The sequence below is a fragment of the Stomoxys calcitrans genome, chromosome 4 (genome assembly GCF_963082655.1).
Source record: "Stomoxys calcitrans chromosome 4, idStoCalc2.1, whole genome shotgun sequence".
Classification (NCBI taxonomy): Eukaryota; Metazoa; Arthropoda; class Insecta; order Diptera; family Muscidae; genus Stomoxys; species Stomoxys calcitrans.
Genome location: NC_081555.1, coordinates 80,216,635 through 80,242,298, shown reverse-complemented (window position 1 = coordinate 80,242,298; position 25,664 = coordinate 80,216,635). Strand labels below are relative to the sequence as shown.

Sequence of the window (25,664 nt, the reverse complement as noted above, 5' to 3'; positions counted from 1 at the left end):
TTTGTGACGTCCCAATATGTGTGCCAAATTTCATCATAATCGGATCAGATTTATATATAGCTCTCATGTATATCTTTCATCCGATATGCGCTTTTAAAGATGTAGTAGCCACAATTTTGGTCCCATCCGGTCCCATTTGGTCATATGTGTGCAAAGTCCCATAAAAATCGATCCAGATTTAGATCCAGAGATATATTTCATCCGATATGGCCTTTTAAGGCTGTAGAAGCCACCATTTCGGGCCGATCTTTACAAAATTTGGCATGGACCGTTTTATTCAACGTCCTGTGTGCAAAGTTTCATAAAAATTCGTCCAGATTTAGATGTAGCTCCCATATATATTTTTCATCCGATATGGCCTTTCAAGGCTGTAAAAGCCACAATTTTTGGCCGATCTTTACAAAATTTGGCATGAGATGGTTTAATTGACATATCAATACGTGTTCAAAATTTCATCAAAATCGATTTAGATAAAACTCCCGTATATATCTTTTATGCGTTTCGACTTTTAAGGCTGTAGAAGCCACAACTTTCGTACCATCGTAAGAAAATCGTATAAGGTTCTATTCGATATTTCAATAGGTATGCAAAATTAAAGTCGGACTAAATTTGGATATAAGTGCTATCTATTAAAAGTATTACATAAACTCGGTGGTGTAGGGTATTATATAGTCGGCTACGCCCGAATTTTGCTTTTCCTTACTGGTTTTATTATAAACTCAGGTAGTTGACGCTAACAGCATTGATCGGAAGCGCCCCGGCTAGCAAGCATACGAGGAAAAATTGATTGTTTTATTTTGGGTTTCTAAAATGGATTTATTGTCCTATTGTATTATGGTATTCAAAGTTTTTAATCGAGCGATGATTGCATGTCTGACAAACAACTTGTTTAAAACGCATCTTTATATTGGGTTGCCCAAAAAGTAATTGCGAATTTTTTAACAGAAATTAAATGCATTTTTAATAAAACTTAGAATGAACTTTAATCAAATATACTTTTTTTACACTTTTTTTCTAAAGCAAGCTAAAATTAACAGCTGATAACTGTCAACGCCGACTATATAAAAAATCCGCAATTACTTTTTGGGCAACCCAATAATTGCATTAAGGCTAGGCTTGGCTTTACTGAGAAGTTTTTTTTTTTATCAACAAACACGCAGGGGATGTCCCCTTTGAATGCAGTGCATTGCGTTGGTGAATGGAAATTAGGAATTGGAGGGGGGAAAGGATGTAGTGTTTATTGATATTTGTTTTCAATCTCTGGATGTCATAGTGGTGGGAAAAACATTAGCCCGAAGTCGATTCCACATATGAACTGTTTGGACGTAATAGGAATCAATTAAAAACGGGTGTGAGTTCGTGGAGTGTCTAGTATCCTTGAAAAACATCCTTACATTAGGAATAAGAAAACGACTATCAGACAAACACACACTATAAAAGTACCGATAGAACAGCGCCAAACAACCCACATTGCGACGATGTTGAAGAGAGTCAATAAAGTTGGATACCCTACTGTCGCCAATCAACGCCATCGCTCTCCTTTGCACTTAAATGCTTCTTTTGACACTTCAAACATGTTTAGCCTTATGGACATCACTTTGTATTTTCATGCCCAGAACATCAAGAGCTTCTGATTGCTCAACATCATTACCTTTGATAGACAAAGATGATCGAACTCAATATAACAACATGTTTTTATTGGGTAAATAAAAACGTTGTTTGCGGTAGGAATATTTAACTTGTTGAGAAGATCGTTAAGCTTGGAATCTTTGAGGTTATACGTAATCAGAATGTTTTGATATACGAGCGCTATTTTTGTTTTTTTACAGTAACTTTAATGATTCATTTTGCCTAAAAAATTAAATTAAATCGGGGAAAAATGAAATTTGTTTGTTTGCCTGTTCCGTATAGATGCAAATACGGCTGAACCGATTTTCATGAAATTTTCATTTTGCCTGATTTGGTTGAAATTTGGCACGTTGTGTTCTGTTATGACTTTTAATAATAGAGCCTAGTATGGTCGAAATCGGTTTATAGCATGAAAGGCCCCATATAAACCGATCTCCCGATTTGACTTCTTGAACCAATTGAAGCCGCAATTTTTGTCCCATTTGGCTGAAATGTTGCCCATGGTGTTCCGTTATGACTTTCAACAACTGTGCCAAGTACAGTCCGAATCGGTCTCTAACCTGATATAGCTCCCATATAAACCGATCTCCAGATTTGACTTCTTGAACCCAATAGCCGCAACTTTTGTCCGATAGAGTTTGAGCCCCCGGTAAAAAATGGCCAGATCTCGGATATAGGGGCACCAATTTAAGCGAAATTTTGCATGCCAACTTATGGTAGGCCAAAAACACGAAATTTAAAAAAATTTTGGGGTCAAATACACAGAGGTGATCGCTCCATCCTAAAACCCACCCGTGCGCACATGTTTACCGATTGGGATAATTTGGGTATCAAATGAAAGGTATCTAAAAGTAGAGCACAAATGTGATATAAAATTTTATTCCTTGGTGTCTGAGGGGCCTCCCCACCCCAAAAACCTCCAGCAGGACATATATTCCGATTGGGGCAATATAGATATCAAATGAAAGGTATTTAAAAGTAGAGTAAAAATCTGATATAAAAATGTATTCCTTGGTGTCTTAGGCGCCTCCCCACCTCCCAAAACCCCCCGAACAGGGCATATTTACTAATTGGGACATTATGGATATCAAATAAAAGGTATTTAAAAGTAGTTTGGGTGGTGTCACACCCAAAACCCCTCAACAGGACATTTTTACCAATTGGTACATTAGGAAGTTGAGTACGCATCTGCTTTAAGAATTTGGCCCAAGGTGTCTACGGGGCCTCCTCAAACCCCAAAACGGGCATGAATATCCAACATAACAAAATAGATATCAAACGAAAGGTCTTTGGGAGTTGACTATGAATCTGGTATACGCATTTGGGACAGAGTCTGGGACCGATCCTCCTACTAAATACCCTTCAATAGGACGTATAGTTGGATCGGGATAGTATGGGAATTAAAAGAAAGGTCTATAACAGTAGAGTTCGTATCTAATGTTGATATAAGGATTTTAGTATCTGGGTCCCGTCCTGCCGTCCTATCGTAGGATGTGTAGATCGCGGCAATAAAGGGCTCAAACTTTTTTTTGGGTCTTAGCGTTTAAGGGACCGACCCTCTCCTCACAATAAAAACAACACCAAAATTATCATGTAGGACAACCGAGAATGTATTATACTCAAATGAAAGGACGTGTCAGAGAGCAGTCTTCCCTCCTACCTAAGAAAAAGGAATTTGAAATAATCGATGAAGGCCGATCAGGATATAATAGGACAGCAATAAAAGGTCTTTGGTATTAGATACACATTTTACCCTCAAATTGGGATATAAACAGGAGGTCCTGCGCATCTTTAAAAATGTGGTATCCCAATTGGTACCATTAAAATATGATTTTGAATGTAAATAACCAATACAAAAACACTTAATTTGTGTGGATCTGAACGAGACCCGTAGCCCTGAATATCTTGATTGCTACTTTTAAAATGCGTTACATTATGGGGCTCAAACAAAATCGTGCTCTAGCATGATTTTTGCCTACTATGACAATAAATAATAGGTATTTGATAGTAGAAAACGAATTTGATATCCAATTTTGAGGCCAAGTCTTTGGGGTCGTCTCACCTCATAAACTTCCCCTTAACAAATGGGAATTGGAGCTTAAATAAAAGGAATTTGAGAGTAGAGCATGATACTGATATTTTTTCAGGGCTAAGTGCGTGGGTGGTAGCCCACTCTACATACCCCTCACACAGGATATATTTGTAGATAATGGTAAAAAGGGGCTCAAATCTGATAACTGTTTATGGCCAAGTGTTTCAGGGACGCATCATCTCATTAACTCCCCCTAAACCTCACGTATATACCGACTATAGCAATATGTAGTTCAAATGTGGTTTTTGGGAATAGAGTATGAATCTGATATCGACATTCGGGGCAAACGGTTTGGCTACTCTAATCCATCACCAAAACTAAGAGAATAAAGTGCCTAATATCCAAACTTTAATGGGCGAACCTTCCCCTTACCCTATGTGGGGCGATTTAAGCGAAATTTAGTTGATTTATAATAACTCAAAAACAGAAATTTGGTACTCTTATTTTGGGTGGCATATCTAGGGGGCTGCCCCACCTCCAAAGCCCGCCAAATGGAAGTATAAACCAATAATGGCAAAATGGGGCTCAAATTCAAGGTATTAGAGACTAGAGCAGGAATCTGATATATACCCCCTTACCGGACATATTTACCGACCATAGCAATATAAGACCCAAATGAAAGATATTTTGGGAGAAATCAACAATATGATATCCACATTGGGGCGAAATATCTAAAAGGCCGTACCAGCACCCCCAAACAGGACTTATATCCTGACCGTTTCAGTATAGGGCTCAGATAAAATAAGAGTGAAAGAAGGTGCAGCGGAGCGGGCCCTGTCCAGCTAGTTTATATATAAAATCGAATAAAAACGTTCTACAAAAATTAAATTTGGACGAAATTTTCAATAAAAATTAAATTTCGATGAAATTTTCTATGAAAATAGAAAACAAGAAAGTGGAAATAGGTTTGCCACCATGAAAATTGGACGAATTTGAAATGAAAATCAAATTTCGAAAAAAATTCATTCGAAATCTTATATGTATATAAAAATCAATTTGTGTTTGTTTGTAGGTTTGTTTGTTTGTTTGTGTGTTCCTTATAGACTCAGAAACGGCTGAATCGATTTTCGTGAAAATCGGATGCATAATGACCCCGTGGTGAAAATAGGGTACTACATTTTTTGATATCTGAAGGGGGGCGGACTCTCCCCCTTACCCTAATTTTCAGAAACGCCAGATCTCGGATATGGGTGGTATTTATAATAAGAAAACGTATCCGATATGAAAGGTATTTATAATAAGAAAACGTATCCGATATCCAATTTTCGAACCAAGTGCTAGGAGGACCACCCCAACCCCCAAAACGCCCCTAAATCGGAATATTTACCGACCATGGCAATATGGGACTCAAATGAAAGGTATTTGCAAGTAGAATACGAATCTGATATCCAAATGTGGGACCACGTTTCTGAGAGTCCACCCCTTCCCCAAAACACCCCTCAAACAGGACTTATTTACTGACCATGGGAATATGGGGGGCCGCCTCCCCCCAAAAACCTCCCGCAAAGGGGACACATTTACTATGCGGCCACCCCATCCTCAAAACACCCCTAAATCGGAATATTTACCGATCATGGCAATATGGGACTCAAATGAAAGGTATTTGCGAATAGAATACGAATCTGATATCCAAATGTGGGACCACGCTTCTGGGGGTCCACCCCTTCCCCAAAACACCCCCCAAGCAGGACTTATTTACTGACCACGGGAATATGGAGCTTAAATAAAAGGTATTTGAGTGTAGAATTAGAATCTGATATCCAAATATGGGACCAAGAGTTTGGGGGGCCGCCCCTCCCCACAAACATCCCCTAAAGGGGACAAATTTACGACCATAGCCATATGAGGCTCAAATGAAAGGTCTTTGGGAGTAAAGCACGAATATGAAATCAATATTTGGGAAAAGTGTCTATGGGGCCACCCGACCCCCACAATACCACCCAAATAGGAAGTATTTTCTGACTATTACAATATGATGCTCAAAAAGAGGAATTTTAATGTTGAACACGAATCCGATATATATTTTCAAGGCCAAGTCACTGAGTGGCCGCCCTATTCCCCAAAACACCCCCAAGCCGGTCATATTTGCCGACTATGGAAATATGGGGCTCAAATTAAAGGTATGTGGGAGTAGACCACGTATCTGATATCAACATTAGGACCCAACTGTCTAGCGGACGTGCCACCACCATAACAACCCCCAAATAGGACGTATTTGCTCACCAAGACAATTTGGGTCTTTAAGAGAGTGAAACTAAATATTCATAGTTTTTAGGGCCAATACCCCAAACCGGACATATTTGCTGACTTTTGCAACAAGGAGTTTAAATGAGATTAGAAAACGAATTTGGTATCCAATTTTGAGGGCAATGGCAATATGGGGTTCAAATAAATTGTATATAGATATATGAGAATAGAGCACGTTGTTGATATATTTTCAGGGACTAGAATTTGGGGGACCCAAAACATCCGTAAATCGGGCATATTTACCGACCATGACAATGTGGAGCTTAAATGAAAGGTATTGGGGGTAGAGCAAGAATTGATACCCATTTTCTTGAACAATTTTCTGGGGGTCCACCCCTTTCCCAAAATACCAAACAAATAGCAATTTTTTAGTGACCATCGCAATATGGGCCTCAAATAAAGGTATTTGGGAGTAGAATACGAATTTGATATCCAAATGTAGGACCATGTATTTAGGGCATCACCCCTTTCCCAAAAAACCCCCAAAGGGAAAAAATTTTTCGACCATGTCAATATGTGCCTCAAATGAAAGGTATTTAAGATTAGAAAACGAATTTGATAACATATTTTGGGGCCATGTGTTGGGGAGACGCTTGATCCCGTAAACTCCTCTTAAGCCAATGGCAATATGGGGTTTAAATAAATGGTATTTGAGACAAGAGCACGATGCTGATATTTTTTCAGGTCCAAGTATCTGGGGGACCACTTCTCCCCCGAAAACACCACTAAATCAGACATCATGAGAATATCGGGCTTAAATGAAGTATTTTAAGAATGGAGTACACCTTACATCCAAACTTAAATTCGTAGACCAATAAAGATCATATGGGATTCAGGTAAAGGCACTTATATTGTTAAACTTTTAGTCAAGCGATATACTATGGTATTTCACTAAAAGATCTTTAATTGTCGAAAATTAATATTCCAAGTAAACTTTTGTTCCATATAAAGTAAAAGAAAGCGCAGCGGAGCGGACCCGGGTCAGCTAGTGTTAGTATAAATTTAAAAACTACAACATATCCAAATGACGCTACTAATTGAAAAAATTTGATTTGGTATTTATTTTTTTTTTATTTTTGCTACAGTTAACAATAGGTATGTTCGTTACAATATATAATTTTTTTTTGGAAAAATTTTGTTATTTTTTCACAATGGTTTAATTTCGAATACACTTTTTCAAAATTCGACAGATTTTTTTTTCACAAAAACTGCTAATTCAAGCATTTTAATGGAAAACATTATGCATTATGCCAATATGAAAACTGATCGTAAGCTTAAATGTAAGCGGATTAGGAATTTAAATTACATTCTTCTTGTTTCCTTAAAAATAAAATAAATTATAATGTTTTACTTACTATAAAACTATATCCTATATAAATAATATGGAGCATAAAAGGAGAGAGAGATACAGAAAAATTAAAATAAAGAATAATTTGTGGATGTTTTTTCTTTTTTTTTTGCAATAAAGTTCATAAAGTCAATATTTATGCGCTTATTTAAAATTCTAAACAAACAATTTGTTATAAAATACTGGTTTTTATACAAATATGTAAATATTCATAACGAGTGTTTAACAAGTGAGGGAAAACGTTCAGGAAATATTCCACACCAAAATAGTTAAAAAAAAGAAGAAACTTAGTAAAAATTTGTTGAGTGGGGCAGGAAATTTCGCAATGTCCCAGTTTCTTAGACATAAGAAACTCTAAACAGAATAAAACAAAAGAAAAATTTATTTGAAACGCTTTAGGGTTTCAGTACAAAAATAGTATTTTTATGGGAAGAGGTAGAGGACTTAATTTTTTTTAATCCTTTCTAAACAAATCACAAATCAACAAAAGTTCTCTTCTAACTGAATTTGAAGATGTCCTTTGGTTGAAGCCAAAAATATATGGTATCCAATTGTGCGATAAACAATATTAAAATTGATTTTCTATCACAAAACAAAAATAGATTTAAGTTCGATTTTAATAAAATCATTTATGGAGCCTGGGGATTCCGGGTAGGCGTTCTTAGTCCAACGTTATGTGAGGATTTGTATATGTAAAACCTAGGAACTGTTTCTGATCCATGGATTGTAGTATATCCTTATCGATGGGTGTCAGACGTACACGTTCTCTTGTAAATACACGATCAAAGTATTGTGTATCCAGAGGATGTTTCTGCAAATAGAAATGGAGAGTATTTTTTATTTTATGGAGACTGTTTTATTTTTGCTATAATACTCACAACTTGAGGCCTACATGGCGGCTCTATTAGACGTTTTTCCAAAAGATTCCAGTCGATAGGTCTAAAGAACACATGTTCCACCACATCTCCAGCTGGACTGTATTGATTGCCAATACGTTTATCATGATCTTTTTCGAGAAGCTAAAAGAAAAAATTGAAACATTTCAATATTAAAACAAGTAAAAGCGTGCTAAGTTCGGCCAGGCCGAATCTTATATACCCTCCACCATGGATCGCATTTGTCGAGCTCTTCCCACGGTATCTCTTTTTAGGCAAACAAAGGATAAAAGAAAAGAATTGCTATGTTATTGGCAAAATATCAAGTTATGGTTCATTTCGTACCATAATTGAAAGGAATATTGGAGACCATAGTAGAAGTCATTGTGTAAAATTTCAGTCAAATCTAGTAAGAATTGCGAACTTTAGCGGCTGAAGAAGTAAAATAGGGAGATCGGCTTATAGGGGAGCTGTATTATGCTATAAGCCCATTCATACCATATTCGACACGTATGTTAAAGGTCATGAGAGAAGCCGCTGTACAAAATTTCAGCCAATTCGGATAATACTTGTGCCTTTTAGATGCTCAAGAAGTCTAGATCCCATATCGGTTTATATGGCAGCTATATCAGGTTATGGACCTATTTGAACTATTCTTAGCACAGTTGTTGAAAGTTAAAACAAAACATGTTAATTTCAGCTAAATCCGATAATAATTGCGCCCTCTAGTGGCTCAAGAAGTCAAGACCTCAGATCGGTTTATATGGCAGCTATACCAGGTTATGGACCGAATTAAACTATTCTTAGCACAGCTGTTGAAAGTCATAAAAAAACACCTCATGCAAAATGTCAGCCAAATCGGATAATAATTGCGTCCTCTAGAGGCTCTAGAGGCTCAAGAAGTCAAGACCCGAGATCAAGACGAATATGGTATTAAAATCTTGGTATAAGTATTCATTATGACAATATGGGACTCAAATGAGAGTAGAAAACGAATTTGATATCCAATTTTGGAGCCAAGTGTTTTGGGGTACGCTCTCAAGCACCCTCTAAACTGAGCTTCATTTCCGTTGGGAATAAAGAACGAATTTGATATCCATTTTCAGTGCAAAGTGCCGGTGGCCGCCCCAGCCCCAAAACATCCTCCAAACGGTTCATATTTACCAGCCATGGCAATATGGGGCTTAAATTAAAAGGATTTGGAAGTGCAGCTCGAATTTGATATTCGATGAGAACATTATCCCAGGAAGAACATTACCACCAGGAACCGAGACGGGGCAACTTCTCCCACATCAATTAGTGCTTTCCCATTGAAGTTTAAACTCAATGATAAGGGACCTTTTTTATAGCCGAGTCCGAACGGCGTCCCGCAGTGCGACATCTCTTTGGGGAAAATTTTTTAAATGACCATGCATGGCATTGTGCTTCGCAAATATCGCCAACATTAAGAGGGGATAAACACCGCTTTGTCCGATGTTCTCGCCTGGATTCGAACGCGTTCAGCATCATAGGCTACAATGGCACGAATTCGATATCCAAATTCAGGGCAAAGTGCCCACCCTAAAAAAATGTTAGAGAGTTAAAGAAGGAGCAGCGGAGCGGGTCCGGTTCGGCTAGTTCATCATAAAATTCGTATAAATATTTCGTTTTAATTAACAATTAAGCTAAGGTATCTCATTTTGAATCGAATGTACAGTGGTGGCCACATAATTAGGGACACCGTATTTAATTTTGAAAAATGTTAGTTTTATTGAGATTAAGTGATAAAAAACATAACTTTTCATCAGATATCCTATAAATCATGATCAGGAAAATTTATATATAAAAAGAAACCTAATTATGTTCTTCGGGTTCTTCTTAAGGTTCTTAGGGCTCAGATAACTCTAGTAAATTGTTGCTCTTCTACTTAGGGTAAGGCTTGCATCTAACCTTTTTAGCGAACCTGGGAGATATTTACTCGAAATTCTTGTACATTTTAGAATAACTCATCCGAACTTCAACTTGTTCTCCTCCCTAAAGCTTTCGAAAGTTTTTAATGGGTTTGAATACGGTGGTCTGGCAGGATCAGACCAATAAATCTATGTTTTTATTAGAAAAACCAAGGTTTAACACCCCTGGAGCCATGTTTTGGAGCATTATTATCCATAATAACGAATTAAGTTTTTGAGAATTTTAACGTTTAGAAACCACAAAATTTCATGAAAAAGCATCGCAAACCATTATATTGCCTTCATCAGGATTTATAGCCTTTAAAGTATACTAAGGGCCAAGTTTTTTGCTTGTAGGACGTCATATGTATTTTTTACGATGTAATCTGATATTATTATGGCTAGCGTTTTTGAAATCGTCGGAAAGGTTTACGTACGATAATTTTGATTTTTGCCACCTGTCTTCTCTTTTCGCGCAGTAGCGCATCGTTAAAACATTATATCATAGCCATTCCTCCTTTTCTTTAATTGCTAGAATCTCCTTTCAATATACACACCATTGATCGAGTAATCTTATCCTAGTTCTTTTGACATCTCAATGTGTCAAAAATACCAAACTTACTAAGGAGCTGTCTGACCAAAGGGAAAGTTCTCCTATCCTCAACGCAGTGGTCCCAGCAAATTGTCTAACTTCAATATCTAGAGGCCAGATGTCTGATCAAAAAATAACCATTATTTTTAAATTTCGTTTGTTACGTATATTCGATTTTTATACCCATCCCCATAGGGTGGGGGTATACTAATCTAGTCATTTCATTTGTAACACCTCAAATATTCGTCTAAGAATTCATAAAGTATATATATTCTTGATCGTCTCGACGTTCTGAGTCGATATAGCCATATAGTCCGTCCGTCTGCAGATACTTAATTAGGGTATACGTCGTTGGGCATTGCAAATGGGCCATATCGGTTCAGATTTAGATATAGCACCAATTAAAATCGATCTCACGATTTGACAATTTTTGTCCGATTTAGCTCTCGATCATCTTTGTTCGATTCTAGAAGCTTTAATTTTTAATGGTTTGACAGAAGTTAGGTATTATGCCCTTCAAATAAACTTATTTTGTTAAATTTTTAGCAGAATCCGTGGTAGTGGGTTCCTATCTGAGCCGATGGTAGTGCAATTTTGCACATATTTTAAGATCGATGGCAAAACAATTCATTCCAAATTTTGTGCAAATCGGTTGAACATTTTAGTAGGGTATAAAAACTTAAAATAACGGTTATTATACCCTACACCACTACTATGGTACAGGGTATTAAACTTAGTGAATTAGTTTGTGACACTCAAAAGGAAGAGTGATAGACCCATTGATAAGTATACCGATTGACTCAGAATCACTTTCTGATTCGATTTAGCTATGTCCGTCTGTCTGTCTGTCTGCCCATGTTAATTTGTGTATAAGTACAGGCCGCAATTTTGATCCGATCGCCTTAAAATTTCGTATGGACACGTTTTTCGGCCTAGAGACGAAGCCTATTGAAATTGGAAAAAATCGGTTCAGATTTGGATATAGCTCCCATATATATGTTCGTCCGATTTGCAGTAATACTGCAATAAAATAGTTATTTATTAACCGATTCTCTCGAAATTTGGCAGGAAGGATTTTTTTATGACTCCCGACATTACGAATGAGTTTCATCGAAATTGGTCCATATTTGGATATAGCTCCCATATATATGTTCGTCCGATTTCCAGTAATACTGCAATAAAATGGTAATTTGTTAACAGATTCTCTTGAAATTTGGCAGGAAGGGTTTTCTCTTGAATCTCGACATTACAAGTGAATTTCATGGAAATCGGTTCAGATTCAGATATAACTGTCATATATGTATATCGCCCGATTTTCACTTCTAGAATTTTCAATTTTCACATTGCAATCGCATTTTTTGACCAATCTTGCCAAAATTTTGCACAACGACTACTACTACAATATCTGAGAAGTTTGCTCTTAATCGGTTCAGATTTGGATATAGCTACCATATATATGTTCGTCAGATATTGGGTAATTTGCATTAAAGTTGTCATTTTTCACCCGTAGTTATTGTATTACAGTTTGAAATTTGATACGGAAAATATCCGCCGAAATCCATCAAAATTAGTTCAGAATTGGATATAGCACCCACATTGTACTTATAGGGTAGGTGTAGGGTATAATACAGTCGGCATCGCCCGACTTTTGCCCTTCCTTACTGGTTTTTTTTAGTCAAACCTCGTAAACCTTGTTGGGTCTCAGATCATCACTTCGATGAGTTACAAACCGAAGGACGACATTAGTATTACTTTGAAGAGTATCAGATAGCTATTGATGAATAAATAAACACTTTTTGAAAAAATTTAAAATAACGGTTATTTTTTTGTATCAGACCTCGTAGTTCTTAAAACTGTAATACGAGGGCTGTTATATAAGTTTCTGGCCCAGGTAACACTAAGTGTTGCCGGGTCCTATCTAGCATATCGATTGGGAAGTTTGACATTTTCTAGCAGAAACATACTCAGAACATTTTATTTTTTAATAATGAATTTAGTCGTCTGTGTGGGTCGAGCCAAATCCAACGAAAGTTCTTCGTGGAACTTCGACGCAAATGTTCGCCTGTTTCTTCGTCAAAACTGGTTATGCGGCGACTGTTTCTATTGAGCAACATAGCACAGTCGTTTCTGAGTGGTACATCACAATTTGGTTGTCTTAGGGGAAATTTGAAAAACGAGCAAGAGAAGACGAATCATTGTTCTCCATTACATCGGCTCAAACCAGCGCCTTTTTGACCGACCAAAATGTCGAATTGATGGGCCATCCGCCGCACAACCCTGACTTGGCACCCAATTATTTCTTTTATTCCTACACATTAAGATAAAAACGGGTGGCCTATGATTTGCGTCGTCAGAAAATGCCGTTGTCCAATAACATGTTTTGGAGGTGTCTCCATCAGTAAAATGACTCTAAATTTCTGATTTTTCTTTTAAAAATTAAACATTTAAAGATGCTCCTATATGCAAGTAATTTTTGTTTTGCTATACCCTCCACCATAGGATGTAGTATACTAATTTCGCCATTTCGTTTGTAACACATCGAAATATTGATCTGAGACCCAGTAAAGTATATATTGGGTTGCCCAAAAAGTAATTGATTTCATATAGTCGGCGTTGAAAAATTTTTTCACAGCTTGTGACTCTGTAATTGCATTCTTTCTTCTGTCAGTTATCAGCTGTTACTTTTAGCTTGCTTTAGAAAAAAAGTGTAAAAAAGTATATTTGATTAAAGTTCATTCTAAGCTTTATTAAAAATGCATTTACTTTCTTTTAAAAAATCCGCAATTACTTTTTGGGCAACCCAAAATATATATTCTTGATCGTCTTGACAGTCTAAGTCGATTTAGCCATGTCCGTCCATCTGTCTGTCTGTCTGTCGAAAGCACGATAAATTTCGAAGGATAAAAGTAAGGTGGTTGAAATTTTGCGCAAATAAAGGGTGATTTTATAGCTATTATCTTTTTGGCAACATTGGCTTAAACAGCTTATGCGCATTTTGTGTTTTCTTTCACTAACATCTTCATTTTGGTCTATGATTTAACCAAACGAACAATGCTAACAATTTATTGAATTTTATTATCAAAATGCGTGCTCTGTTAAGAAAGTTCATCGCGCGATTCTTCAATTGAGCGACGAAACTCATTTTTAGCTCGATGTGTTCGTAAGTAAGCAGAATTGTCGATTTTGGAGTGAAGATCAGCCAGAAGCATTGCAAGAGCTACCAATGCATCCAGAAAAAGTCACAGTTTGGTGCGGTTTATGGGCTGGTGGCTTCATTAACCGTACTTCTTTAAAGATGATGGGAATCGTAACGTAACTGTGAATGGAAAAGGGCACACGATTTGGTGGTGAAGGCCAGAGGACTGCCGTCAATAAACTCGGTTAAACCGAAGCCTTTCGGGTCGATGCAGTCCGAGTTAAGTGTGTGGGCGACGAATGCGCATGCAACCCTGTGGAACAGCGAAACGGTCTGTAGCACGGCGAAAATCCTATGGGGGGATACAGATCGTGAGAAGACGTGGCTATTACTGGAAGGAAGTAAGAAGGACGTCAGTATAGCTGTAGGTATCATGACGGGACACATAAGACTACGAGCATACCTAAGTAAAATCGGTATGGAAAGTTGTAGCATGTGTAGGGCATGTGGGGAAGATGATGAGACGTTGGAGCATTTCCAGACATGAACCAACTTAGGGGAGTGGCATGGAAAATAATTAAGGATTTTGTATATAGCACAGAATTCCTAACATAAATTTTCTTTTTCGAGGTTACTTTTCTTATATTTAGAGCGCACAAGCCGATTACTGGCTTAGTTGTATGTCCTTAGTGGCATGGGGCGGATTAATATCTGCACCCTCTTTCCAATCAAATCTAACCTAACTGTGAATGGTGAGCGCCATCGTGAGATGATATCCAACTTTTATTTGACAAAAATGCAAGAGCTTGACTTGCATGACATGTGGTATCAACAAGACGGTGCCACATGCCACACAGCACGCGTAACAAAGGACTTATTGAAAGGCGAGTTCGGTGAACATTTTATTTCACATTTGGGACCGGTCAATTGGCCACCTAGATCGTGCGACTTAACGCCTTTAGACTGTTTTTTGGGGCTATGTTAAAGCTCGAGTCTATACAGACAAGTCCGCTTCAATTAACGTGACGTGAGATACCGGCCGAAATGTAAGAAAGAGTAAGAAAATAAAACTAAGCGGATGGACCATTTGAGGCGAGGTGAAATAATCTTCACACGTTAAATTATATGGACCGTACTATTGATTGAAATAAAGATTTTGTTAAAATTACTTTAAATTGAATTGTGATAGACCGCTTGACGTCCTGGCAGAGATTGGTCCTAATCGGACCATATTTTGGTATAGCTGCTCTAGGTTCATAACTGATGCATTTTTCACGAAATGTAGTTAATATAAATATCCGAAGTGGTGGGTATCCAAAGTTCGGCCCGACCCAACTTAATGCCTTTTTACAAGTTTTATTTCTAATTGGCTTAAACTTACCCCTTTAAGTATGCTTGTTGCCTCTTCTGTTATGTAGACTGGGAACCATGGAATTTCATTGCATATCGACCAAAATAGTTCGTCTTCATCACATCCACTAAATGGTGATTGACCAATAAGCATTTCATACAATAAAACGCCAAAGGACCACCAATCAACATTTTGATTATAGCTCTCGCCCTAGACATTAAAAAAACACTGTGTTATTTAACATTGCTTTCATAAAAGATTTCATAATTTACCTTAATAATTTCGGGCGCCATATAATCGGGTGTACCACAGAAACTATCAGCTGTTTTATCCAAATAAATTTGTAATTTACACATGCCAAAATCGGCAATGCGCACATGTCCTTCATAATCCAGCAGAACATTATCCAATTTGAGATCTCTGGGTAAGAATGGTTTATAATAGTTGTTATTTTCAAAATAACTTAAATATTTCTCACCTGTATATAATGCCCTTTTTATGTAAGAACTTCAGTCCTGATATAATTTCAGCACCATAAAAGCGGGCCCTTTCCTCTGTAAAGCGTCCACTTTCCTGTATGTGAAACATTAGATCGCCACCATTTAGATATTCCATTACAAAGAACAAATGGCTCTGAAAAAAAAATTAAAATAGATAAATTTTTAATATAAAGTAAAGTCATTTGAATTGCTTATTTGAAATAGCGAAGTCGTAACAGTTATGAAAAACCAATCAAAACAAGTAAAAACGTATTATGTTAGGCTATGCCAAACTTTGGATTCTATAACCAATTACCATATCAATAGTTATATCCAAATAAGCACTGGTCTGGATCATTTTTGATTCAGTTGGCGTGAATTCTTATACAAGGCACAGTTTCAGCGAAATCGGCCAATAAATCCAATTTTCATGGGATTAAGACCCTGAATCTGAAGACCGGACTATATAGCAGCTATATTTTAATGTGGACCGATCTAGATCATGTTCTGGTCGTATGACGTAAGGCTTAAGCAGCTATTTGTTTCGAATTTCAACGAAATTGTGTAATAAATAAGGCTTTCATGGGCTTAATACGCTAAATCGGCGGATCAGTCTATATGACAGTTATATTAAAATTTGGTCCGATCTGGACCATTTTCAGTTTTGATGACAGAAGACTTAACACAACTCACAGTTCGCAAATTTCATCGAAATGGGTTAGTAACGGCAGCAGTTATGGGCTAAAGACCCTAAGCTATAACAAATATAGCCCGATATGGACCATATTGAGTTCGGATGATGGGAGGCTTAAAGCAACTACATTTTTCAAATTTCAGGGAAATCGGGTAATAAATGCGTCTTTTATGAGCTTAAGACCCTAAATCGGCTAATCGGTCTATATGAACGCTATATCAAAATATCGTCCTATCTGAACTATTTTCCGTTTGGATGTCGGGAATCTTAACACAACTCACTGTTCCCAATTTCAGCGAAATCGGTTAATAAATGCAGACCATAAAACGGCAGACCGCTCTAACTAGCAGCTATATTGAAATATGGTCCAACTAGCTGAACTGGGCCTGCTCCGCTGTGCCTTTTTTTTACTTTATATGGAACAACATTATCTTTTGAATATTTATTTTCGACAATTAAAGAGCTTTTAGTGAAACATCATGCTACGAAAATAGTACATGCATATCGCTTGACTAATACTTTAACCATATAAGCACCTTTATCTGAATCCCATTTGATCTTTATTGGACTACGAATTTAATCGGAGGGTTTAATGTCATTTAAGTTTGGATGTTAGATGTACTTCATTCTTAAAAGACTTTATTTCAGCCCAATATTCTCATGATGTCCGATTAAGGGGTGTTTTCGGGGGTGAGGTGGAGCCCAATACACTTGGCCATGAAAATATATTAGCATCGTGCTCTTCTCTCAAATACCAATTATTTAAACCCCAATTTGCCATCGGTTTAAGGAGAGTTTATAGGATGTCCCCCAAACACTTGACCCAAAATCGGTTATAAAATTTGGTTTCTAATCTCAAATATCTTTCATTTAATCCACATATTGGCATGGTCGGTCAATTTTTACCCTTTGTAGGGTGTTTTGGGGAACGGGCGGTGCCCCAAAAACATGGTCCAACATTGTCCCAAATACCTTTATCTGAGCCCCATAATGCGATGCTCAGTATATAATTATTGTTTGTGGGGTATTTTGGGAAAGGGGTAGACCCACGAAAATTGGTCCCGAAAGTGGATATCAATTTCGTGCTCTACTCCCCAATACCTTTCATTTGAGCCCCACATCGACAGGGTCGGTAAATATGCCCGGTTAATGGGTGTTTTGGGGAGTGGGGTTGTACCCCAAACATTTAGCCTTGAAAATATATCAGCATCTCTATTCTTATATATCGATACATCATTTATTTGAACCCCATATTGCCATTGGCCTCGAAATTGGATATCTAATACGTTTTCTAATCTCAAATATCTTTTATTTAAACCTCTAATTGCACAAGTCAGCAAATATGTCCGGTTGGGAGTGTGGACCCTAAAAGCTATCAGCATTGAGATTTACAATCTTGAAAACCCAAATTGTCTTGGCGAGCTAATACGTCCTACTTGGGGGGTTTTTATGGTGTTGGGACGTCCCCTAGACAGTTAGTCCCGAATGTGTGTCCCAATTTCAGCGAAATCGGTTAATAAATGCAGACCATAAAACGGCAGACCGCTCTAACTAGCAGCTATATTGAAATATGGTCCAACTAGCTGAACTGGGCCTGCTCCGCTGTGCCTTTTTTTTACTTTATATGGAACAACATTATCTTTTGAATATTTATTTTCGACAATTAAAGAGCTTTTAGTGAAACATCATGCTACGAAAATAGTACATGCATATCGCTTGACTAATACTTTAACCATATAAGCACCTTTATCTGAATCCCATTTGATCTTTATTGGACTACGAATTTAATCGGAGGGTTTAATGTCATTTAAGTTTGGATGTTAGATGTACTTCATTCTTAAAAGACTTTATTTCAGCCCAATATTCTCATGATGTCCGATTAAGGGGTGTTTTCGGGGGTGAGGTGGAGCCCAATACACTTGGCCATGAAAATATATTAGCATCGTGCTCTTCTCTCAAATACCAATTATTTAAACCCCAATTTGCCATCGGTTTAAGGAGAGTTTATAGGATGTCCCCCAAACACTTGACCCAAAATCGGTTATAAAATTTGGTTTCTAATCTCAAATATCTTTCATTTAATCCACATATTGGCATGGTCGGTCAATTTTTACCCTTTGTAGGGTGTTTTGGGGAACGGGCGGTGCCCCAAAAACATGGTCCAACATTGTCCCAAATACCTTTATCTGAGCCCCATAATGCGATGCTCAGTATATAATTATTGTTTGTGGGGTATTTTGGGAAAGGGGTAGACCCACGAAAATTGGTCCCGAAAGTGGATATCAATTTCGTGCTCTACTCCCCAATACCTTTCATTTGAGCCCCACATCGACAGGGTCGGTAAATATGCCCGGTTAATGGGTGTTTTGGGGAGTGGGGTTGTACCCCAAACATTTAGCCTTGAAAATATATCAGCATCTCTATTCTTATATATCGATACATCATTTATTTGAACCCCATATTGCCATTGGCCTCGAAATTGGATATCTAATACGTTTTCTAATCTCAAATATCTTTTATTTAAACCTCTAATTGCACAAGTCAGCAAATATGTCCGGTTGGGAGTGTGGACCCTAAAAGCTATCAGCATTGAGATTTACAATCTTGAAAACCCAAATTGTCTTGGCGAGCTAATACGTCCTACTTGGGGGGTTTTTATGGTGTTGGGACGTCCCCTAGACAGTTAGTCCCGAATGTGTGTCCCAATTTCAGCGAAATCGGTTAATAAATGCAGACCATAAATCGGCAGACCGCTCTAACTAGCAGCTATATTGAAATATGGTCCAACTAGCTGAACTGGGCCTGCTCCGCTGTGCCTTTTTTTTACTTTATATGGAACAACATTATCTTTTGAATATTTATTTTCGACAATTAAAGAGCTTTTAGTGAAACATCATGCTACGAAAATAGTACATGCATATCGCTTGACTAATACTTTAACCATATAAGCACCTTTATCTGAATCCCATTTGATCTTTATTGGACTACGAATTTAATCGGAGGGTTTAATGTCATTTAAGTTTGGATGTTAGATGTACTTCATTCTTAAAAGACTTTATTTCAGCCCAATATTCTCATGATGTCCGATTAAGGGGTGTTTTCGGGGGTGAGGTGGAGCCCAATACACTTGGCCATGAAAATATATTAGCATCGTGCTCTTCTCTCAAATACCAATTATTTAAACCCCAATTTGCCATCGGTTTAAGGAGAGTTTATAGGATGTCCCCCAAACACTTGACCCAAAATCGGTTATAAAATTTGGTTTCTAATCTCAAATATCTTTCATTTAATCCACGTGGTCTACTCCCTAATACGTTTCATTTGGGCCCCATATTTCAATAGTCGGCAACATGACCGGTTTGGGGGATGGGGCGGCCACTCAGTGACTCGGCCTTGAAAATATTTATCCGATTTGTGTCCTACTCTAAAATGCCTCTTATTTGAGCCCCACATTGCAATGGGCAGCAAATACTTCCTATTTGGGTGGTGTTATGGGGTGGCCCCATAGAAACTTTTTCCCGAATATTGATATCAAATTCGTGCTTAACTTCCAAAGACCTTTCATTTGAGCTCCTTATTGATATGGTTGTAAATTTGTTTACTTTGGGGCATGTTTTTGAGGAGGGGCGGCCCCCCAAACACTTGGTACCACATTTGGATATCAGATTTCTATTCTACACTCAAATGTTTTAAGCCTTGGATATGGGAGGCTTATAACAACTCTCTGTTTCAAATTTCAGCTAACGGTTTATATGACAGCTATATCTAAATATGGTCCAGATCTATGTGTCCATATATTACAAACGGAATAAAAAATCTGTAAGGAAAGGCAAAGTCGGGCGGTGCCGACTTTAGAACACCCTACACCCACCCTTTAAGTATAAAGTGGGAGCTATATCTAGTTATGAACTAATTTTGATGGAACGGCTGTTTTCATATGGGTTATTAAACAACCTGTATCAAATTTTGAGCAAAGAAAATATGTTCAAATTGTATTAACTACGGTTGACAAATGGTGACATTATTGCAAATTACCCAAAATTTGACGAACATATATTGTATATGGGAGCTACATCTTAATCTGTAAAAGGTTTTGACTAAACTTCTTGACACAATTTTGCCAAGATTGGTCAATAAATATATATGGCAGCTATATCTAAATCTGAACCGATTTCTATGAAATTCACCAGTGTTGTCGAAAGCCAAGAGCCAAAATTCTTCCTGTCAAATATCGTGAGAATCGGTTAACAAATGATCATTTTATTGCATTATTACTGCAAATCGGATGAACAAATATGAACCTGTTTCTTTCAATTTCATAAGGATTCGTCTCTAAGCCAAAAAGAATTACATGCCAACTTTGAAGACGGTCGGATAAATAAACATGGACAGATGGACATAGCTAAATAGAATCAGAAAGCGATTCTGGGTCGATTGGTATACTTATCAATGGGTCTATCTCTCTTCCTTTTGGGTGTTACAAACAAATGCACTAAGTTATGATACCCTGTACCACAGTTGTGGTGTAAGGTATAACAAGTCAAAAAGTTCTAAATTCGGTCGAATCTTGGGTACTCACCATGGATTCCGCTAAGGATGTAGCAATCAAATCGGTAATTGAATGAGGCTTCAATGGGTGGCTATCTCACCATATTGACCGATTCAGATAAAACTTGGCTCTGATTTTGGAAGTCACAGGATAGGTTTTTGCGCCAAATTTCAGCAACATCAGGTGATAATCAAGGGACTTAATCTAGGGACTTAAGAAATCGAATCTAGGGATCGGTTTATATGAAGGATAAATCAATTCATGGACCGATTCGGATCATACTTGAAACCGATGTTGAAAGTCATAAGACAAGTCTTTGTTTTAAATTGCATCCTAATCAGATGGAAATTGCGGCTTCTAAGGGCCGAAAAGCCAAATCCGGGCATCGGTTTATATGAGGGCTATATCTGTTTATAGACCGATTAGGGTCATACTTGGCATGGACGTTAGAAGTTATAACACAAACTTTTGTTCCAAATTTCAACCAAATTGAGGCCTCTAAGGGCTCAAGAGGTCCAAATCGTGGATCGGTTTATATGGGGGCTATATCCTGCATCTGAACCGATATGACCCATTTGCAATCCCCAACGACCTACACTAATAAGAAGTAGCTGCGCAAAATTTCAAGATACCTTTACGAGTGCGACCGTTACAGTGATTTTGACAGACGGAAGGACAGAGGGACAGACATGGCTAGGTGGACTCAAAATGTCGGGATGATCCAGAATATATGCACTTTATGGGGTGGCAGATCAATACTTCGAGGTGTTACAAACGGAATGACTAGATTAGTATACCCCCATGTGGGTAGTGGGTATAATAATGAATGAATATACCTCCTTTTCTATGGTTGTGGGTATACAAATTTTAGAAAACTTTTTCCTTTTGTTTTACCAAACCCAAAATTCTTTTATTAATTTTCAATAGCTTGAATAACCTGTTTAAACGGAAAATAGTCAACGGCAGCTACTTTAATAAGGGCAAGATTTTTTCTGCCGAGAAAATTTTCTGAACAAAATCCTATAAAGATACATTTGGCTAATAGCTCACGAACCTACAATCCTCGGCTATCCAACATCCATTTGTTTCTTCTACATTCGGCGAAAAATAGAATATTAGAGAAAGTCAACATCTGTGACGCTGAACGCCAGGGTACGAATCCTGGCGAGACCATTCAAACAATTTTCTGCGATGGTTATCTCCTCCTACTCCTCCTAATGTTGGCCACATTTTTCAATGACTATGTCATGTTAAAACTTCTCCCCAAAGAGGTGTCGCACTATGGCGCGCCGTTCGGAGTCGGCTATAAAAAGGGGATTCCTTAACATTGAGCCAAAGACTTGAATCGGACAGCATTCATTGATATGTGAGAAATTTACCCCTGTTCCTTAATGGAATGTTCATGGGCAAATTTAGATAACGCATTTTGAAGGTCAGGTGGCAGTCTATTTTCTCACTCATTTAAACTATTTAAGTCCTTTCTGTTACCACAGTGGACTACGTCACTGGTGGGAAACTCACTACCAACACTAAACAAAAACACTACCAACTCATTTACCGAGGCGACCAGGTTACCGAAAAGATGTATAACGTTTTGTTCACAGACTTGGCTATAAAAGGAGGTTTCTTATCATAGAACTAAAGCTTCCATCAGACAGCACTCACTGATATGCGTTAGGTATCTCTGATGATCCTTAATGTAAGGTTTGTTAGAAAATTTGCATTTACACTGAAGAGTTACAACATTTCATGCACAAAATCCTGTCTTAACATAAGTTTGTCATTTGTTTTACATTTGTTTAAAAATGTATGAATCATTAGGAAATATTTGACTTTCATTCTTGGTAAGAATCTAAAATATTCCACACTCGACTAATAAATACCCAAAGAAATAGACAATATTTTTTGACTATCTCGGAATCAAGTTATATACCCCCTACATAAAATAAATACAATGTTAGATGTGTTGTTATTGATTGCGATTGTACTTGGATTAGGAGGTTCCTGGCACTTTTGTTATGATTTTATTTTTCATGCTTGTGCTACTACAATATTTGCATACATTGTCAAGTACACCTGTGCACTTGACTTAATTTTCACCTACAATGTCATAAACAATTAAAATGTGCTGTCTTATCGCTTTGGTCTATGCCATTTAATGCGTAAAATATATGTGTCAATGAAAATGCACACACGAGCACATGTATACGCATTTTATCTTAAATTTGAATGAAACGTAAATGCAATTGGCGCTATTGGCAGCAGCCATGGTACATACATACATTGTATTCTAGTATAATGCAACAACTACCAAAATAGCACTGAATAATCCAAATAAGTTATTTGAAATATAAAAACAATATTTATAATAACATTGGCAGCATATTGCATGTATTTTGCATAATGATAAAGGAACTCCTATTTTTAGACGAGAAGGTTACTATGTCCACCTACGGCCTGCAGAAGGACATGGACACCTTTGCACTTAATATTATTGTCTTTCAAGGAAACAGTTATAAAAGTGATGGCTTGTGGTGATGGTATGACTATTACGCTTAAGGGAAAGGTGCACGGGACTCTAGGTTTAGTTAGGTTAGGTTGAAAAGGGTGGTGCGGATATTAATCTGCCCCTTGCTACTATGGACAAACACCATACAATAATTGCGACCTCTAGAGGCTCAAGAAGTCAAGATCCCAGATCGGTTTATATGGCAGCTATATCAGGTTATGAACCGATTTGAACCATACTTGAACCATTGCGCCCTCTAGAGGCTCAAGAAGTCAAGATCTAAGATCGGTTTATATGACAGCTATATCAGGGTATGGACCGATTTGAACCATACTTGGCACAGTTATTGGATATCATAACAAAACACGTCGTGCAAAATTCCAATCGGATAAGAATTGCGTACTCTAGAGGCTCAAGAAGTCAAAACCCAAGGTCGTTTTATATGGCAGCTATATCAGGTTATGAACCGATTTGAGCCATACTTGTCACAGTTGTTGAATATCATAACAAAACACGTCGTGCAAAATTTCATCTCAATCGGATAAGAATTGCGCACTCCAGAGGCTCAAGAAGGCAAGACCCAAGATTGGTTTTTATGGCAGCTATATCAAAACATGGACCGATATGGCCCATTTACAATACCAACTGACCTACACTAATAGGAAGTATTTTGGAAAATTTCAAGCGGCTAGCTTTACTCCTTCGGAAGTTAGCGTGCTTTCGACAGACAGACGGACGGACGGACAGACGGACGGACGGACAGACGGACGGACATGGCTAGATCGATATAAAATGTCGCGACGATCAAGAATATATACACTTTGTGGGGTCTCAGACCAATATTTCGAGTAGTTACAAACAGAATGACGAAATTAGTATACCCCCCATCCTATGGTGGACGGTATAATACTAAAAAGTAACATCGAAAATCTAAGTAAGGAATTCCGTGCAACTAACAAAATCTCTAATTTTTTCGATACCACGTCCCTAAGTCGGTTCATGTCTGGTATTTTGTCCCAACCAAAGTGTCGATGTCGATCGCTCTAAGTGTTAAAAAACAACCTCTTTAATTAAAGCAAAATCTTTAATTCTTTTTCATGTTTGGTATTGTGTCCCCACCTAAGTACAGTTGTCTGTTAGCCGCGAAAGCCGGGCAATGACATAGAAAATGCTTCAACGTCTCATCATCTTCCCCACATGCTATCACTTGTCGCACCGATTTTGCATAAGTGAGCTCGTAGTTCTATGTGTCCCGTTATGATACAGAAAACTTTACAGACTTTTTAGACACAGCCTACCAGTAATAGCCTCGTCTTCTCAAAATCCGGTTCTCCCCATAGGATTTTCGTCGTCCTACCGACCGTTTCTCTGTTCCAAAAGTGTTACATTCGCCGACCACGTCCGTAACTTGGATTGCGTCGCCCCGAAAGGGTTAACCAAGTTCATTGACGGCAGTTCTCTGGCCTTCACTGCCAAATCGTCTGCTCTTTCATTTCCCCTTACTCCGCTTTGACCCGGCACACAAACTATGCGGAATGTGCTATCCTCAGAGAAGAGTTAATTTCCTTCTTACACTCCAAGACTGTTCGTGACCTTACTGTCCTGGTTGTTATTGCCCTAATGGGGAGTTTACTGTCCGTAAAGATGTTCACACTTGACGACCTCGCGTGAACACAGAATCACCTCAGACATTCCGCGATCGCCCGGATTTCTGCCTGCAGGATCGTATTATGGTCAGATAGTCGAAAACAGATCACAGTCCCTGGTTTCTTAATGCAAACCACCAGGCCCACTCTGACCTCCAAGACAGTGCCTCTGACGGAAGTGTCTCGCACTCGACCTCAAGTGTCATCTCAGGTATCGGATCGGAAACCTCTTCTATTCCTTCCATGTTTCCTATCGTCTCTTCGACTAAACCACATAGTGTGATCTGCTCATATCCTCTATCTATTTTCCCATCGCTTTATGTCTCATAACAGCAGTAGCTGTCTCACACTTAGTCTATATGTCTATGGGTAGGCTTCAGTGCCCTTGTGGGCGTGGTCCTCATTGCTCAGACTATGCCAAGACATCATGTTCTTAGAACCTGTTGCATTATCCGTACGTTGCCCTTTTTCTCCATCGCAGACCAACAAACTACTGAGGCATAAGTAAGTATTGGTCTAATCACGCTTTTGTAAAGCTAGCAATGATCGTCCGATTTACACTTATCAGGGCGTAGTTATTAAAATTTTT

General features: G+C 37.9%; 1 protein-coding gene across 4 annotated transcripts in view; it reads right to left on the bottom strand.

Annotated features, from left to right (window-relative positions):
• Nucleotides 1-7,090: 7,090 nt before the first annotated feature.
• The window catches only part of LOC106088906 (putative protein kinase C delta type homolog), a 171,712-nt gene continuing 153,138 nt past the window's right edge, over nucleotides 7,091-25,664 (bottom strand). For 3 of the 4 annotated variants that reach the window (XM_013254616.2, XM_013254618.2, XM_013254617.2), the window contains 5 exons: nucleotides 15,677-15,831; nucleotides 15,471-15,618; nucleotides 15,229-15,408; nucleotides 8,195-8,335; nucleotides 7,091-8,127 (listed from right to left, as the gene is read on the bottom strand). In XM_013254616.2, coding sequence (XP_013110070.2) covers nucleotides 7,978-8,127; nucleotides 8,195-8,335; nucleotides 15,229-15,408; nucleotides 15,471-15,618; nucleotides 15,677-15,831 — 774 coding nt within the window. In that variant the 3' untranslated portion in view covers nucleotides 7,091-7,977. The remainder of the gene's footprint in view (nucleotides 8,128-8,194; nucleotides 8,336-15,228; nucleotides 15,409-15,470; nucleotides 15,619-15,676; nucleotides 15,832-25,664) is intronic. The other variant, XM_013254619.2, reaches the window with a different exon arrangement.